This window comes from Mobula hypostoma, chromosome 19, assembly GCF_963921235.1.
Source record: "Mobula hypostoma chromosome 19, sMobHyp1.1, whole genome shotgun sequence".
NCBI lineage: Eukaryota > Metazoa > Chordata > Chondrichthyes > Myliobatiformes > Myliobatidae > Mobula > Mobula hypostoma.
This window is the reverse complement of record NC_086115.1, coordinates 59,025,286-59,043,554: the sequence shown is the minus strand read 5'-3', so window position 1 is coordinate 59,043,554 and position 18,269 is coordinate 59,025,286. Positions and strand designations below refer to the sequence as shown.

Genomic DNA, 18,269 nt, shown 5'->3' with positions numbered 1-18,269 from the left:
TGAATTCAGAATAGTCACTTTATATTCAGGTTCAGGTTCAGCTTCAGTCTAAGAATTGGGTTTTTCTGGAAATGCGGTGCGCTGATACTTTCTTATCTTCCTTAACCCCATCTCTCTTTCTCAGTCTTTGACTTGCTTACAGCAAATTACATAATCCCATTCCCATTCTGACATGCCTCCTCTACTCTAAAGATGAAGCCACACTCAGGTTGGAGGAACAACACCTTATATTCCGTCTGGGTAGCCTCCAACCTGATGGCATGAACATCGACTTCTCTAACTTCCGCTAATGCCCCACCTCCCCCTCGTACCCCATCCGTTATTTATATACACACTTCCTTTCTCTCACTGTCCTTTTTCTCCCTCTGTCCCTCTGACTATACCCCTTGCCCATCCTCTGGGTCCCCCCCCCTTGTCTTTCTCCCTGGACCTCCTGTCCCATGATCCTCTCATATCCCCTTTGCCAATCACCTGTCCAGCTCTTGGCTCCATCCCTCCCCCTCCTGTCTTCTCCTATCATTTCGCATCTCCCCCTCCCCCTCACACTTTCAAATCTCTTACTAACTCTTCCTTCAGTTAGTCCTGACGAAGGTCTCGGCCCGAAACATCGACTGTACCTCTTCCTAGAGGTGCTGCCTGGTCTGCTGCGTTCACCAGCAACTTTGATGAGTGTTGACTGTATTTAATACCCAGTTTGTAGTTAATAGTTTAATTTCTGTATTATGACTTATTGAAGGTTCTTCAACTTGGACGAGGGGCCTTTTTCCTTTGACTATTTACAATGTCCCACAGAGGATTTGGCTAGGTGCAAACGCTGAATTATAACAAGCTCACGCTTGAAAGCAGATGAGCTGTTGGTGAGTGGACAGCAAGTGTTATTTTTTTGTGAATGGACTATGAATTCAGTTCTGGCCTTAGGTTTGACCTGGATCAGGGGGCCCCAACCTCTTATATGCCGTGGACCCCTACCATTAACTGAGGGGTCTGTGGACCTCTGGTTGGGAACCCCTGACCTGGATAGTGGGGCATAATCTGGGAGAAATTATTGAATTTGCCCAAGTGCATTGTACCAAACATACATGAGAGTAAGTCAGTTATTTAAGCATCAGTGTTCTGCACCCAGGTGTGGTTTATCTCCCATGAAGATTAAAGTACTAAACCCCCAATTATTGTCGTGATATTAATATTCACCACGGGGTTTCACGGTTTCTACAAATTGAGATGAAAGTTCTGTTGTTGCTCCCAGGATGCTTCTGTACTTCTGTAGTGACTGTTCTAGCTGTCAGAGCAGATCAGCTAACCACTTTACTGCAAGTGAGTGCAGAAAGGTGGGAGGTGCTCACTTAAAATACATTATATACTTAAAACAGGAACACTCAGCCTAGAAGCTAGTTTCTTTAACATGATGAAGGACAGAAATTGTAGATGCTGGAACTATTTAGGAAGTTGGGTAATATCTGTAGAAAGGGAAATAGTTGTAGAACTACAGATAACTGGCTTTCTCTGGTTGTATCAGTACTTGCCACTTCTTTTCCAAGTTGTGCATATACTTAATGCGGAAGTTAATCATTTCCTGATTGGTCAGGGCATCAAAGTATATGGCAAGAAGGCAGGTGTATGGGATTGAGTGGGATCCGGGATCAGCCATGATGAACTGGTGGAGCAGACTTGGTGGTCTAGATGGTCCAGTTCTGCTCCTATGTCTTAAGTCACTCATTACTGATACTAACTTTTTGTTCTCCATCAGCCCTACCTAACTGGCTGCCATTTCCTACAGCCCTGCATTTTGCAACTTTTATGTTCCTTTGTTTATTATGCACACTCTCTACCTACTTTTATTTCATACATTTTGTTCATTTCCTTTCTCTTTAACTGGCCTCATTAATCCATTGGCCAGGTAAGTTCTGCAACTTGTCCCCATGGCAAACCTGGCCTGACCCTTTCCGAGATGTTCCTTTTCCATTTTTCCCCTCTGCAACTTAAAGCTAACTTGCATTCTCTTTCCCCCAGTTCTGACAAAGGTTCTCTGAGCTGAATCTTTTGCTTTATTTCTCTTTCCACAATATCTACCTGACCTGCTGAGCGTTTCCAGCATTCTCTGCTTTTATTTATCTTCATTGTTAATTATGCCGATGGATATGCTTATGCATATTTAAAATAACTCAATAGTCCACTCTTAATGTGAAAAATTAATTCTATACAAAGCTTGGACCAGTCCCAGCTCAGATACCCATAACTATTGATTGAAGTTGTATTATATAAGATATTGGTGAGGTCTAATTTGGAGTCTGGTGTGCAGTTTTGGTCACTTCCTTACAGGAAAGATGTCAATAAGATTGAAAAAGTGCAGAGAAAATTTACAAGAATATTGCCAGGACTTGGAGAACACACTGGAGGCTGTGGTAGATCAAAGGACCCTATGGGAAATCCTGGCAATTCTGGCAATTCTGGACAATGTTTCTCACTCTGCCTGCCACCTTGGCTAAACAGAGGAAGACTTTTAGTAATAGACTAAGGCAACTGCACTGCTCCAAAGATTGCTATATGAGGTCATTTTTACCTTCTGCCATTATGCTCTATAATGAGTCAACATATAGCTGGAGAGGTGATGATCCCCTCCTGTTAGACTGTTTGAGATAACTTATTTTTTATTCTCTCTTACTTCTCTTCTAATATTTGTATATCTGTGCACCTTTACGCTACTGTGACACCCTACTTCTTTTGGGATCAGTGAAGTATCTATCTATTTCAGGTAGAGGTACACAGACAGGTGTACAGACTGCTTTCAGATAGGTGTTCCAACATTTAAACCTAGCATTGAAGCAGGTTTCTGACTTGTTCTTCTTGATGATAGAGGTCATGGTTTGGAGAATGCTTTTGGAGCAGTATAGGCTAGTGAGTGTAGTATTTTTGTCGAAGGTATCCTTTGCAGCCACTGTGCCAGTGGGGGAGGCGGGTGGAATAAACATTCAGGGCGTTCGTAGGATGAACATTTTGCTGGCTGCTCTGACTTGGATAATATTGAGCTCTTGATGATTGGTAGGGCTGAGCATTGCGTATTTCCAATTTATGCCTTTTGGATAGTGAAATTGATTTGAAGCTTCAAGAGTTGATTCACTTGTAGCTGACACTGGGGCTCAGATCTATCTTTGTAGAGGTGATATTTATGAATGGCTTGTCCAGCTGTATTTCTGGTTACTAAAAACCCACAGATTAATCCCGGCTGAGGATTCTTGAGATGATAATTACTAATGAATAAGAGGGGACTGATTGGGAAGTAATTAGCCAGATTGAATGTGTGTTACATTCTGCAAATCCGGTAGGATAGTGGTTAGTGTGACGCTATTAGAGGTCTGGGCATCTGAGTCCAGACTTCAATCCTGGCGTCCTCTGTGAGGTGTTTCCATACATCCTCCACATGGAATGCATGCGTTTTCTCTGGGTACTCTGATTTCCTCCCACAGTCCAAAGGCATGCTGGGTCATTGTAAATTGTCTCGTGATTAGGTTAAGGTTAAATTAGCTTTGTCCGCTTTCTGGAGTGGCACTGCCTGAAGGGCTGGAAGGGTCTATTCCACTGTATCTCTAAATAGATCCATCCTTCCATCCACCCACGTACCCAATTTACTCATTGTCAGAGAAAACATAGAAAATAGATGCAGGAGTAGGCCATTCGGCCCTTCGAGCCTGCACCGCCATTTATTATGATCATGGCTGATCATCCAACTCAGAACCCTGTACCAGCCTTCCCTCCATACCCCCTGATCCCTTTAGCCACAAGGGCCATATCTAACTCTCTCTTAAATATAGCCAATGAACTGGCCTCAACTGCTTCCTGTGGCAGAGAATTCCACAGATTGACCACTCTCTGTGTGACGAAGTTTTTCCTAATCTCAGTCCTAAAAGGCTTCCCCTTTATCCTCAAACCATGACCCCTCGTTCTGGACTTCCCCAACATCGGGAACAATCTTCCTGCATCTAGTCTTTCCAATCCCTTTAGGATTTTATACGTTTCAATCAGATCCCCCCTCAATCTTCTAAATTCCAACGAGTACAAGCCTAGTTCATCCAGTCTTTCTTCATATGAAAGTCCTGCCATCCCAGGAATCAATCTGGTGAACTTTCTTCGTACTCCCTCTATGGCAAGGATGTCTTTCCTCAGATTAGGGGACCAAAACTGCACACAATACTCCAGGTGTGGTCTCACCAAGGCCTTGTACAACTGCAGTAGTACCTCCCTGCTCCTGTACTCAAATCCTCTTGCTATAAATGCCAGCATACCATTCGCCTTTTTCACCGCCTGCTGTACCTGCATGCCCACTTTCAATGACTGGTGTATAATGACACCCAGGTCTCGTTGCAGCTCCCCTTTTCCTAATCGGCCACCATTCAGATAATAATCTGTTTTCCTATTTTTGCCACCAAAGTGGATAACTTCACATTTATCCACATTAAATTGCATCTGCCATGAATTTGCCCACTCACCCAACCTATCCAAGTCACCCTGCATCCTCTTAGCATCCTCCTCACAGCTAACACTGCCGCCCAGCTTCGTGTCATCCGCAAACATGGAGATGCTGCATTTAATTCCCTCATCCAAGTCATTAATATATATTGTAAACAACTGGGGTCCCAGCACTGAGCCTTGCGGTACCCCACTGGTCACTGCCTGCCATTCTGAAAAGGTCCCATTTATTCCCACACTTTGCTTCCTGTCTGCTAACCAATTCTCTATCCACATCAATACCTTACCCCTAATACCGTGTGCTTTAAGTTTGCACACTAATCTCCTGTGTGGGACCTTATCAAAAGCCTTTTGAAAATCCAAATATACCACATCCACTGGTTCTCCCCTATCTACTCTACTAGTTACATCCTCAAGAAATGCTATGAGATTCGTCAGACATGATTTTCCTTTCACAAATCCATGCTGACTTTGTCCGATGATTTCACCACTTTCCAAATGTGCTGTTATCACATCTTTGATAACTGACTCCAGCAGTTTCCCCACCACTGACGTTAGGCTAACCGGTCTATAATTCCCTGGTTTCTCTCTCCCTCCTTTTTTAAAAAGCGGGGTTACATTAGCCACCCTCCAATCCTTAGGAACTAGTCCAGAATCTAACGAGTTTTGAAAAATTATCACTAATGCATCCACTGTTTCTTGGGCTACTTCCTTAAGCACTCTGGGATGCAGACCATCTGGCCCTGGGGATTTATCTGCCTTTAATCCCTTCAATTTACCTAACACCACTTCCCTACTAACATGTATTTCGCTCAGTTCCTCCATCTCACTTGACCCTCTGTCCCCTACTATTTCTGGAAGATTATTTATGTCCTCCTTAGTGAAGACAGAACCAAAGTAATTACTCAATTGGTCTGCCATGTCCTTGCTCCCCATAATCAATTCACCTGTTTCTGTCTGTAGGGGACCTACATTTGTTTTTACCAGTCTTTTCCTTTTTACATATCTATAAAAGCTTTTACAGTAGGTTTTTATGTTCCCTGCCAGTTTTCTCTTATAATCTTTTTTCCCCTTCCTAATTAAGCCCTTTGTCCTCCTCTGCTGAACTCTGAATTTCTCCCAGTCCTCAGGTGAGCCACTTTTTCTGACTAATTTGTATGCTGCTTCTTTGGAATTGATACTATCCCTAATTTCTCTTGTCTTTTCTTTTTAAATCTTTTTATTGAGTAAGTATACAAAAAAGGTAAGCCATATAAACATTAATACAATGTTAAAGTATAATAAAATTCCAAAAGATAACAATACCAAAAAGAAAATACTACAAACAATGTAATTTAAGCATAAGAAACCAAGATAACATAATAGTATACTAGATTTTATATATATCAATGGAAAAAAAAGAAAAAAAAAAACCCCCCAAAAAAAACCCACCGTGCAACTAACTAAAAGCAAAGCAAAGCAATGGGCTAACTTGAAACCAAACAGAGTTAAACTTAAAATCACGTCCTCAATCCCGACCTCCATTAAAACAGTGAAGAAAAAACAAGAAGGGTAAATATTACATTAAATGAAAATATCGAATAAAAGGTCCCCAAATCTGTTCAAATTTAAATGAAGAATCATAAAGGTTACTTCTAATTTTCTCCAGATTCAAACATAAAATCGTCTGAGAAAACCAAAAAAAGGTAGTTGGAGCATTAAGCTCTTTCCAATGTTGTAAAATACATCTTTTCGCCATTAAAGTAAGAAATGCAATCATTCTACGGGCTGAAGGGGAAAGATTACTAGAAATTTTAGGTAGTCCAAAGAGCCTGCTCTCTAGTTGGTTCCTTGACATGTTGGTTCAAAAAACCATCCCGCATATATTCCATGAAATCCTCTTCCTCAGCACCTTTACCAATTTGGTTCACCCAATCTACATGTAGATTGAAGTCACTGCTGTTCCTTTATTGCACACATTTCTAATTTCCTGTTTAATACCATCCCCGACCTCACTACTACTGTTAGGTGGCCTGTACACAACTCCCACCAGCGTTTATGTAACTGCCACTATTGTAACTGTACTGGAATAGATTGCCTCGAGGCACAGCTAGTTGTATAGTGCAGCTCTTAGTACTTCAGCTGGAACGTCTGCTTCACTAAGGTTTTGTTGTTTCAAGTCCTCTCAGTTGTTTCTCAATGACTGCATATAATGAATCAAATTGGTTGAAGCCTGACCTGTGAAAGTAGGAATTCCATGAAGATCAAATTGATGAAATCTTCAAATAATTTCACCTCTGATATTACTACAAGATGCAACCATTTTGTTTAAAGGTGTCCTTGTGAATTACTTCTTTTTGTACTCCACAAATTTTCTGTATGTTCCATTCCAGGTTCTCTAGATGCCCGATGCAGTAAAGAAGAAAGGTCTCCAGAGAATAGTGGCTGTTCTGTGCAGGCAGATAACTTTCCAGAGGTGGACAAGGCTATACTAATAGAACGAATCGTGCGACTGCAGAAAGCTCATGCACGTAAAAATGAAAAGATTGAGTTCATGGAGGATCATATCAGACAATTGGTGGATGAAATACGAAAGAAAACGAGGTAAATTCGTACTGGAATCAAAGAAGTCTTTGTTTTTCATCAAATTTACTTAACAGAGTTAAGGTTAAAGAGAGTCTTCACTTTTTGGGACCTATCCCATTAGGCTATTTTAAACAAGGGATTGTGAAAAGTAGTTACGTCTTGGAAGACTTCTGTTTTATTTACTGCCTTGGAAATCAGTAGATACTTGGACAGTCAGGTTTCAATTAAGATTCTGATTTTTCTTGTCTTTTTTCTTTTTTGAAATTATTTTGTTTTTGAAATATTATTAGTTTCTGTTTCACCAAATTCAGTTGCATTGAAATTGAGGGTAGGAACAATTCAACAATTAACAGTTCCACACTGAGGAATTTCCAAGAGATGTACAAACAATGATTGAATAAGAGGCTAACTGTATCAAATGCTGTGGACAAGTTGAGGAGATACAATGCACCAATGTTACAATTACAGAGAAGGTTAATGTTTCATGTTGAATTATTTATTCATTGAGATACTGTGCGGAATAGGCCCTTCAAGCCGCACGACCCAGCAACCCCCGATTTAACCCTAGCCTAATCATGGGACAGTTTACAATGACCAATTAACTGACTAACCAGTAGGTCTCTGGACTGTGGGAGGAAACTGGAGGACCCAGAGAAAACCCACGTGCACATGGGGAGGACATACAGACTCCTTACAGATGACGTCGGAATTGAACTCTGTGACGCCTCGAACTGTAATAGTGTCGCACTGACCACTACGTTACCATGGCAACCCCAGTTTGATGACCTCAGTTTCTCTATTTCTAGCAATTTTTTATTTTACAATTAACAATTGTAGAAGAACTTACTTGTAACCATTTATTCAAATAATATTAGAGAAAGAATTATTCCTTGGGACAGATTTGGAATTAGAAACAGATTTTTTTCACATGAACAACAGCATTAACAAGGAGGGATTAGACTAAAATATCTTATTCCTTCAGTATATATTTGCAAGGAAGGTTAACGGCGTTCTGTGCTGTAATCCATAGTTTGAAACAAAGTTGATAGCTAACTTGATATTTGCACATCATGATTATTTATTTTGTTTCCTGTAAAAGCAATTAAATTTGAATGGGGCTGTAGATAATGAACATCCTTCACGTTTTTAGAAATCTGATGCTTCTTAACTTTTCTTGGGCTTCCAGCTGGGTAAGGTAGGAATAATAACTGATGTTTCAATGACAAACTCCACTGTCTTCATCTCAAAGGTTCAATTTAATATCAGAGAAACGTGTACAATATACATCCTGAAATGCTTTTACTTCTCAAAACATTCACGAAAATAGAGAAGTGCCCCAAAGAATGAACGACAGTTAAACGTGAGAACCCCAAAGTCCCCCCCCCGCACGTAAGCAGCTGCGAGCAACAATCCCCCCTCCCCCCACTGGCAAAACAAAAAGCGTACTTGCTACTGGGCACAAGCAGAAAGTTTGAAGTTAATAACTCATCTCCTTATACCTTAGGCCACGAACTTATCAATCACCCCTGATGAGTTAACTGATGCGTTATTAACCTCAAACTTTCTGCATAATCACTCAAAGAGTTGAACTGCATATAACGAGAGCTGTATAACTCATCTCCTTCTACATTAGGCCATGAGCTTATCAGTCACCCCTGCTATGGACACTTTCTGGAGGTCCAAGATCCGTATGCTCCACGACAGCTGGACTAAGTGTGTAAATGTAGGAGGGGACTATGTTGAAAAATAAATGTGCTAGGTTTTCTAAAATTGACTCCTTCTACCTTAGGCCACGAACTTATCAATCACCTTTTGTATAATGGCCAGATTTGACATAGTGTTCCTGTTCATGAGAGATCGCATTAAGGACAGCTTGGTCCTCTTGCAGTCAAGGTTTGATAAAGGTACCACTGACCTCTTTGAACTTACCCTTACATCGACATACTTCCTCTGTAAGGGGAACTACTATGAGTGGCCATGGGATCGTCCTTGTCGCCAGCTATTGCTAATTTCTACATGGAGGACTTTGAGAGGACTCTGAGTTGATCACCTTTGGGCCTCAAATGCTACTTCAGATACGTCGATGACACCTTTGTAGTGTGGGCTCATGGACTCCAGGCACTCCAACAGTTCCACAACCACTATACATGCAAACATTCAATTTACAATGGAGATGGAGATGAATGGTTGCCTTCTGTTCCTGGACATTCTCATATAGCAGAAACCAGACAGTAGCCAAGGACATGACGTCTTTTGGAAACCCACTCACACGGACATATGCCTCGATAATAACAGGCACCATCACGCTTCCCAATGTAGAACGGTTCTTTCTACTTTGATAAACCGCGTGAAGACCATTTTGGACCCGGAGAGTCTCCCTGAGGAAATAATAGGATTATGCATTAAGTTCCTACAAAATGGCTACAAGGTGAAGGAAATCAATTGGGCCCTAAAAGGGCCAACAGGAAAACCAGGAAACCTAACAATGAGGAGGAACCCATTGCTGCCATCTGTCTTCCCTATATTTCCAAGGTTTTTGGAAGGATCGCTAGGATCCTGAATGAATACTAGATTAATACCATCCACGAACTCTAGGGGTCAATAACTCTACTGGGTGTTTTTCTTAGACCACCCGATAGTAACAGGGACATCGAGGAGCAGATAGGGAGACAGATTCTGGAAAGGAGTAATAATAACAGGGTTGTTGTGGTGGGAGATTTTAATTTCCCAGGTATTGATTGGCATCTCCCTAGAGTGAGGGGTTTAGATGGGGTAGACTTTGTTAGGTGTGTTCAGGAAGGTTTCTTGACACAATATGTAGATAAGCCTACAAGAAGAGAGGCTGTACTTGATCTGATATTGGGAAATGAACCTAGTTAGGTGTCAGGTCTGTCAGTGGGAGAGCATTTTGGAGATAGTGATCACAATTCTGTCTCCTTTACCATAGAGTTGGAGAGGGATAGGAACAGACAAGTTAGGGAAACGTTTAATTGAAGTAAGGGGGAATACGAGGCTGTCAGGCAGGAACTTGGAAGCATAAATTGGAAACATGTTCTCAGAGAAACATATGGAAGAAATGTGGCAAATGTTAAGGAGATATTTGCGTGGGGTTCTGAGTAAGTATGTTCCAGTGAGATGGAAAGGATGGTAGGGTACAAGATCCGTGGTGTACAGAGTCTTTTGTAAATCTAGTGTAGCCCCCGGTAAGCCTCAGGCTCGCTCAGCTCACTTTCCTCTGGGGAGAGCAGCCTTTGGCCCCACCAAACTGAATAATCAAGTTTGGGTGGATGCTGTCTGTCGTATCCACTGTGTAACATCGGTACCCTGAAATAACATTCAGTCCACAATGTGCGGTTAAACGAGTAAGGTTTTATATTTAAGTGTGGGGTTAGTAGAGAACAAAAAAAAAGGAAAGCAAATAAAAGGCGCCAATAGTCTCATAAACATGTCCAGTGCACAAACATTGGAGCTCACGGATTCCCTGTCGTTGATCCTCCTTCGCTTATCGTCGACCGCTGGGCTTCCGCTCTGACCCCAAGCCCAGCGGGTCCAGCAACCGTCTCATCAAGCCACCTCTTCTCTCTTCATCCTCTTCGCACCTTCTCCCCAAAGCCCACGCAATTAACAGCTTTCACACAGACAGAATAACATCTATCCCAATTGGTTATCAAATGAATACAAATCCCGTTATCACTAATTATAATCCAAACATACTGCTATAGAGAACCACTGTCTCAGCAGTTAACAGTACAGAGATGCCGTTTTATTCACCTTAGCAGTAACATAAAAGAAGAAACCCTTACGCTAGTCAAGAAGAAAAGAAGAGCTTATGAAGGGTTCAAAAAACTAAGTTATGATATGAATCTACAAGATTATAAGGCTAGCAGGAAGGAGTTTAAGAATAAAATTAGGAGAGCCAGAAGGGGCCATGTGAAGGCCTTGGTGGACAGGATTAAGGAAAGCCCCAAGGCAATTTTACAAGTACGCGAAGAGCAAGAGGATAAGACGTGAGATAATAGGACCAATCAAGTGTGACAATAGAAAAATGTGTATGGAACTGGAGGAAATAGCAGAGGTACTTAATGAATATTTTGCTTAAGTATTCACTACGGAAAAGGATCTTGGCGATTGTAGGGATGACTTGCAGTGGACTGAAAAGCTTGAGAATGTAGATATTAAGAAAGGGGATGTGCAGGAGCTTTTGGAAAGCATCAAGTTAGATAAGTCACCGGGACCGGATGGGATGTACCCCAGGCTACTGTGGGAAGCGAGGGAGGAGATTGCTGAGCCTCTGGCAATGATCTTTGCATGATTAATGAGGATGGGAGAGGTTCTGGTGGATTGGAGGGTTGCAGATGTTGTTCCCTTATTCAAGAAATAGAGTAGGGATACCCCAGGAAATTATAGGCCAGTGAGTCTTACTTCAGTGGTTGGTAAATTGATGGAGAATATCCTGAGAGGAAGGATATATGAACATTTGGAGAGGTATAATATGATTAGGAATAGTCAGCATGGCTTTGTCAAAGGCAGGTCGTGCCTTACGAGCCTGATTGAATTTTTTGAGGATGTGACTAAGCACATTGATGAAGGTAGAGCTGTAGATGTAGTGTACGTATATGGATTTCAGCAAGGTATTTGATAAGGTACCCCATGCAAGGCTTATTGAGAAAGTAAGGAGGTATGGGATCCAAGGGGACATTGCTTTGTGGATCCAGAACTGTCTTGCCCACAGAAGACAAAGAGTGGTTGTAGACGGGTCATATTCTGCATGGAGGTTGGTGGCCAGTGGTGTGTCTCAGGAATCTGTTCTGGGACCCCTACTTTTAGTGATTTTTATAAATGACTTGGATGAGGAAGTGGAGGGATGGGTTAGTAAATTTGTTGATGACACAAAGGTTGGGGGTGTTGCGGATAGTGTGGAGGGCTGTCAGAGGTTACAACGGAACATTGATAGGATGCAAAATTGGGCTGGGAAGTGGCAGATGGAGTTCAACCCAGATAAGTGTGAGGTGGTTCATTTTGGTAGGTCAAATATAATGGCAGAATTTAGTATTAATGGTAAGACTCTTGGCAGTGTGGAGGATCAGTGGGATCTTGGGGTCCGAGTCCATAGGACGCTCAAAGCTGCTACGCAGGTTGACTCTGTGGTTAAGAAGGTGCATTGGCCTTCATCAATTGTGGGATTGAGATTAAGAGCCAAGAGGTAATGTTGCAGCTATATAGGACCCTGGTCAGTCCCCACTTGGAGTTCTGTGTTCAATTCTGGTCGCCTCACCATAGGAAGGACGTGAAAACCATAGAAAGGTTGCAGAGGAGATCTACAAGGATGTTGCCTGGATTGGGGAGCATGCCTTATGAGAATAGGTTGAATGAACTCGGCCTTTTCTCCTTGGAGCAACGGAGGTTGAGAGGTGACCTGATAGAAGTGTACAAGATAATGAGAGGCATTGATCGTGTAGATAGTCAGAGGCTTTTCCCCAGGGCTGAAATGGCTAGCACGAGGGGGCATAGTTTTAAGGTGCTTGGAAGTAGGTACAGAGGAGATGTCAGGGGTTAAGTTTTTTACGCAGAGAGTGGTGAGTACGTGGAATGGGCTGTCTGCGCTGGTGGTGGAGGCGGAGACGATGGGGTCTTTAAAGAGACTCCTGGATGGCTACATGGAGCTTAGAAAAATAGAGGGCTATGGGTAAAGCCTAGGTAGTTCTAAGGTAGGGACATGTTGGGCACAGCTTTGTGGGCTGAAGGGCCTGTATTGTGCTGTATGTTTTCAGTGTTTCTACAAACCCGTAAGGAAGCTCAGTTCACAGCTTATGTAGGTCAAAGATGACCTAGGACTCAGGCCAGCTGAAGTTTACAGGATTCCCTGTGAATCCGGAGCGCGTATATTGTCCAGACAAGACGCACAGTGGAAACCCGCATCAAGAAGCACAGGAAGTATATCTGTTTGGGTTACTTGAGGAAATTGGCAGCAGAACATTGCATTCACAGTGGCCATAGGATAGACTTCCATGGCACAAATCTAACGTGCTGTGCCAATGGCTTTTGGGACAGTCTGGTAAAAAAAATGCTATTGAAGTAAAACTAGGGGAAAGTAATTTTAACAAAGATGAAGTTCTCGCTCTAAGAACTGGAATTCAACTAACCAATCAGGAGGATGGGCTACAGGGGTATTAATACCACCGGAGGAGACGTGCCTGGGCATCATCCTTGATGAAGATGGTGGAGGTTTGTCATCGAAACGTCGGTTATTATTGATACCTGTACCTGGCTGGAAGCCCGAGAAGTTTATTCCTCATACACGCTGGGAAAGCACTAAATCCTTTTTCTGATGCTTTTCTTTCCCAGCATTTTTTAAAATCACGTCTTTTTTAAAGTAGAAATTGAACAAATCGTAACATTTTGTTCATGTATTTCAGCCTTAAGTTTTTAGTTCTGTTTTCATTTTTTTTCCTAATGTTAAATTGTTTACAATCCTTTAGGTTGAAACAAGAGTGACAAGGGGGCACACCTTAAACTTGCGTAATCTTAGTGTCTACAGTAAACTCATCAAAAATGATTCAGCTGCTTAATTTCATAGGTAACTGTCATTTGGTATAAGGCAGTTTGAAAGAACTTTGTTCAGAACACCATTTAGATTTCAATAACGTGCATTAAGCCACTATTCTAATGGAGCTTATTGCTAGATTGCATTATAAATGAAACATCTGAAACAAAAAGATAATTTGAAGTTTGCAGTTGCTTTCATGTTTCAATAGATAATCCAAATAGTTCAAATGAAAATATGTCCAGGGTGCTTTACATTGCCAGCGTTTGAATCATCAAAGAATTATAATTTTCTTTAATGTTTAATGACCAACATGTATTTTAAAATAATCTAAATTTAAACAAGATTAGACCATTCAGTCCCTAGGGTATGGCCTGTCTTTTGTCAAGTCATACTTGACCTAACTGTCTTTTCTGTTTCTTGTGATGCACTTACCTAATAAATCTATCATTTACGATGTTGAAAATGTTACATGACATATCATCCAATGCTTACTGAGTGGGGAGCTTCACTTTTCTAGTGTCTTTTGTGTGACACAGTGCATCCTAAATCATCAGTACCTGTGAATCTTTCATGCTGAAATGATCCTTTTATTGGCAACACACACAAAATGCTGCAGGAACTCAGCACCTATGGAAAACAGTATAGTTGATGTTTCGGGCTGAGACCTGTTGCTTGGATTTCCAGCATCTGCAGATTCTCTTTTGTTTGTAATCCTTTTACTGAATTCTTCTTTTCATGAAGAATTATTTCTGTTTGTCTATCTATTGAGTCTGTTTACCATGTCGAACATATCAACTATGTCAGCTCTCAACCCCTTCACCTCCTAAACATACAAACTAAATTTTCTGAACCATTCTGTAACATAAACCTTTACAGAAGGCAGGGAAGTTATATTCAGTTTTCAGTAAATCTTGAAAAAAGTGTACCTTGAGTTCTTGTGTACTGAGTACTAATACGAGGTCAAATATCCAGCTGTACAGTAACCAGTTGAAAGTTTAGTTAGTGGAAAAACAAGACAGGCTTGCAGTCTACACTGAAGAAATAGTTTGTTACTGAATTCAAACAGAACAGTACAATTACAGAATGAATCCAGGCCCTGAGATGTATGTTCATTGTAAGCATAATTTAAACAAATTCCAGTGAATATTCAGGAAGTATACTCAATCATTTTGTTTTGATCATTTTATATGAGAAGAGACAAGCTTTTGTTGAAAATACAGATCAAGAGCTCTGTTTTTTGCAATAAAGAGAGTAGAAGGTTAATCAGCCAACTTAGATTGTGTCTCTTGCATCCATTGGTAGAAATATTATCCTGTACTCAAGATCATTGACAAACTAAGTATGGAGCTTTTAATAGAGACATCACTTTACTGACTTCAAATTAGGTACTTTGAACAAAAAAAAGCAATATACAGAAACCAAGAGAATGCTTTGATTGCCTAGTGGTGGGAGAAAAGGGTAACTCAACATAGTAGATGCTAACATTATTCTGTTGTACTAATACAAGATAAGAGAATTTATCTCCTCAGTATAGCAGATAATTTATTTGCATAGGTCATTGTTTTAAAATTGCAAGTAATTGTTAGATATGTTTATTGAAGTCAGTGCAATTTCCATAAATCAGCTTTTGTGAAATAACACAGATGAAACGCAAATGACAGGGAAAATATCTTGATGTAACAATTATAGAGCTTACCAAGAATTTTAATCTCTTCAATTTTATGTGTCCTTATAATTGCTAGAGTATGCTGGTGCCCCCCCCCCCGCCCCGCTCCCCCGTGCTGTCTGACATTTATTCTTCTTTAGCTACAGTCCAACACAGTGGTATTTCATCTCATAGTTTTAAAATCTATAGTGTTTATTAATTACTTAGTCCTATGTGTAATATCCTATTCTCCGCTATTTTAAAAGAAAACAGTGATAAGCTGTAGGTCTTATTGTTCCAATAGCTGACAACATATTACAAATTGAGCACATATCCAGCTACTTAGGTAGTAAGTGAAGTTTGTTTAATTTAGAGAGACAACGCGGAATGGGCTGTTGGATCCACGCCACCCAGCAACTCCCAATTTAACCCTAGCCTAGTTACAGGACAATTTACTATGACCAGTTAGCCTACTGGCCAGTACGTCTTTGGACTGTGGGAGTAAATTGGAGCACTCAGAGAAAAGCCACACATTCCACGAGGAGGACATACAGGCTGCTTACTGATGACGCCAGAATTGAACTCCGAAGCCCTGGACTGTAATAGTGTGGTGCTAACTGCAATGCTACTGTAGATTAATAAGCTAAATTCTCCAGTTGGAAAGACAACTGGCATAGTTCATCAGTTGGTATTGACTAATAATAATAATAATGCATTGAACTCTGACACAGGGTTGGGTCTATTTTGAGCATGCTTCTTATTGCCATCGAGCTTTTGTTAGCCTGCAACTGGCATGTCTACATAACAACTCTTTTCACTCTAACATAAGAAGTTAGAATTAAAATTCCTGATACTGAAGCACTTGAGAAATCAAGTTGCTCAATATAATACCTTTCAGCCATCTTTAACAGTAATTTGTAACCAACTTCAGACAGAAGGTGAGTATATCTTAAAAAAAAACCCTTCAGTGGGGAAGTTACTGAGATAGTTGTGAATCTTTAACGTGATGCTATAAACTGAGAAGACATGGCAACAACAGGTAACACCGGATCGTTCCACTACATCAATGATCTCTGAAAGACAATGGGGTGGCATGGTAGAGTAGTGATTAGCACAATGCCTTACAATACCAGTGACCTGGGTTCAGTTCCCACTGCTTTCTGTAAGATTTGTATGTTCTTGCCGTGACTGCATGGGTCTCCTCCAGGTGCTCCAGTTTGTCGACACTGGATTGTTCCACTACATCAACGATCTCTGAAAGACAATGAAGACAACATTTTTTAACATTATGTAGGTTGTGCAAATGACATTCTTGGTGGTTGTAGACATTCTTGCCATTCTCAATTCATGTGGACTACCTTTGATCAGCTCCCACTTATTAAATTGCTCACCCTGAGCTTGCTGATGGATTTCAGTAGCTTCCCCATAACTCATACTTAACCTGCAGATTGAAACAGTATGCTTTCTCTCTCCTCCTCCCCTCCCCGCCGCCCCCTCAAAGGAGCAATGCATCACTGGCACCAGCCTACTCGCCATCAAGGGCGTATGCATAGACAGGTGCCGAAAAAGGCCAGTAACATCCTCACCCATCCTGCTCATGGCTGAAGGGTCTCGGCCCAAAATGTCAACTGTACTCTTTTCCATAGATGCTGCCTCGCTTGCTGAGTTCCTCCAGCAGTTTGTGTGTGTTGCTGATGGATTGTTTGGCTAACTCCCATTGGAGAGGACACTACATAGCACCCATGCCACAACCACGAGACTTTCCCCAAGCAGTAAGGCTGATCATCACCTTCACCACTACTCTATGATTCGACCTTATGTACAGCCTAGTTCACTTTATGGACATAAAATATTTGTGTTTTTATTAATATTATTATTTTGTTCTTCATCTTTTGCGGGAGATTTTTGTGTACAACGGATCTGGAGTAACAATTATTTCATTCTCCTTACATTTTTGTACGGGAAATGACATTAAACGATCTTGAATCTTGATTCTTCTTAATTACAAAATTTCCAGCAAACATACTCACATTGAATTTAACATTCTGAGATGTAAAACAAAATGCTCTGAAATTTTGATCTTTTAAATTAAGTTATTTTCTCTTTTGTTACTTTGAGCCCTTGTGATTCTCTTCCTGGATCCTCTTAGTAGTTCAGGAACCACTTTTATTTTGCAATCTTACCCTACTGTGAAAATGAATGCAAAGTATTATGTTTGGAATTGAATCAGTGGCCACCTTTGGTTCTCTCCTGTAAGTTTTATTATTATATTTCTTTCTCTGCATTGCTTCCTGTCTGACCTGTGCTGCTGTATTCAAACTTGCGTATCATTTATTGGCTGTGAAAGTTAAATGAGAGTCATTTTACCTTTTATTTTTATTTTAAACTAGTATTTTGTACAATATCTCATGGTAATTACGGTATTACCAACTAATCTTTTGTAATCTGTATATCCTTTCAAGGTTTAAACTGAACGCAAACACGAGGAATTCTGCAGATGCTGGAAGTTCAGGCAACACACATCAAAGTTGCTGGTGAACGCAGCAGGCCAGGCAGTATCTCTAGGAGGAGGTACAGTCAACATTTCGGGCTGAGACCCTTCGTCAGGACTAACTGAAAGAAGAGCTAGTAAGAGATTTGAAAGTGGGAGGGGGAGGGGGAGATCCAAAATGATAGGAGAGGATAGGAGGGGGAGGGATGGAGCCAAGAGCTGGACAGGTGATTGGCAAAAGGGATACGAGAGGATCATGGGACAGGAGGCCCAGGGAGAAAGGAAGGGTGGGGGGGAAACCCAGAGGATGGGCAAGGGGTATAGTGAGGGGGACAGAGGGAGAAAAAGGAGAGAGAGAGAGAGAGAGAGAGAGAAAGAATGTGTGTATATAAATAAATAACAGATGGGGTACGAGGGGGAGGTGGGCTCTGTCCTCATCCTCTGGTTTTTTCCCCCCCTCCCCCTTTTCTTTCTCCCTGGACTTCCTATCCCATGATCCTCTCATATCTCTTTTGCCAATCAACTGTCCAGCTCTTGGCTCCATCCCTCCCCCTCCT

At 41.2% G+C, this 18,269-nt stretch overlaps 2 protein-coding genes across 6 annotated transcripts in view; one reads left to right on the top strand and one right to left on the bottom strand.

Moving 5' to 3' along the window:
- The window catches only part of adrb1 (adrenoceptor beta 1), a 43,716-nt gene that overhangs the window by 1,238 nt on the left and 24,209 nt on the right, over positions 1-18,269 (bottom strand). The window contains exon 2 of one of the 2 annotated variants that reach the window (XM_063072002.1): positions 16,347-16,475. The gene's annotated coding sequence lies outside the window, so the exon portion shown is untranslated. Of the gene's footprint in view, positions 1-7,066; positions 16,476-18,269 lie in introns of those variants that run through there. The other variant, XM_063072000.1, reaches the window with a different exon arrangement.
- The window catches only part of ccdc186 (coiled-coil domain-containing protein 186), a 114,989-nt gene that overhangs the window by 79,255 nt on the left and 17,465 nt on the right, over positions 1-18,269 (top strand). For all 4 annotated transcript variants that reach the window (XM_063071996.1, XM_063071997.1, XM_063071995.1 and 1 more), the window contains one exon: positions 6,837-7,047. In XM_063071996.1, coding sequence (XP_062928066.1) covers positions 6,837-7,047 — 211 coding nt within the window. The remainder of the gene's footprint in view (positions 1-6,836; positions 7,048-18,269) is intronic.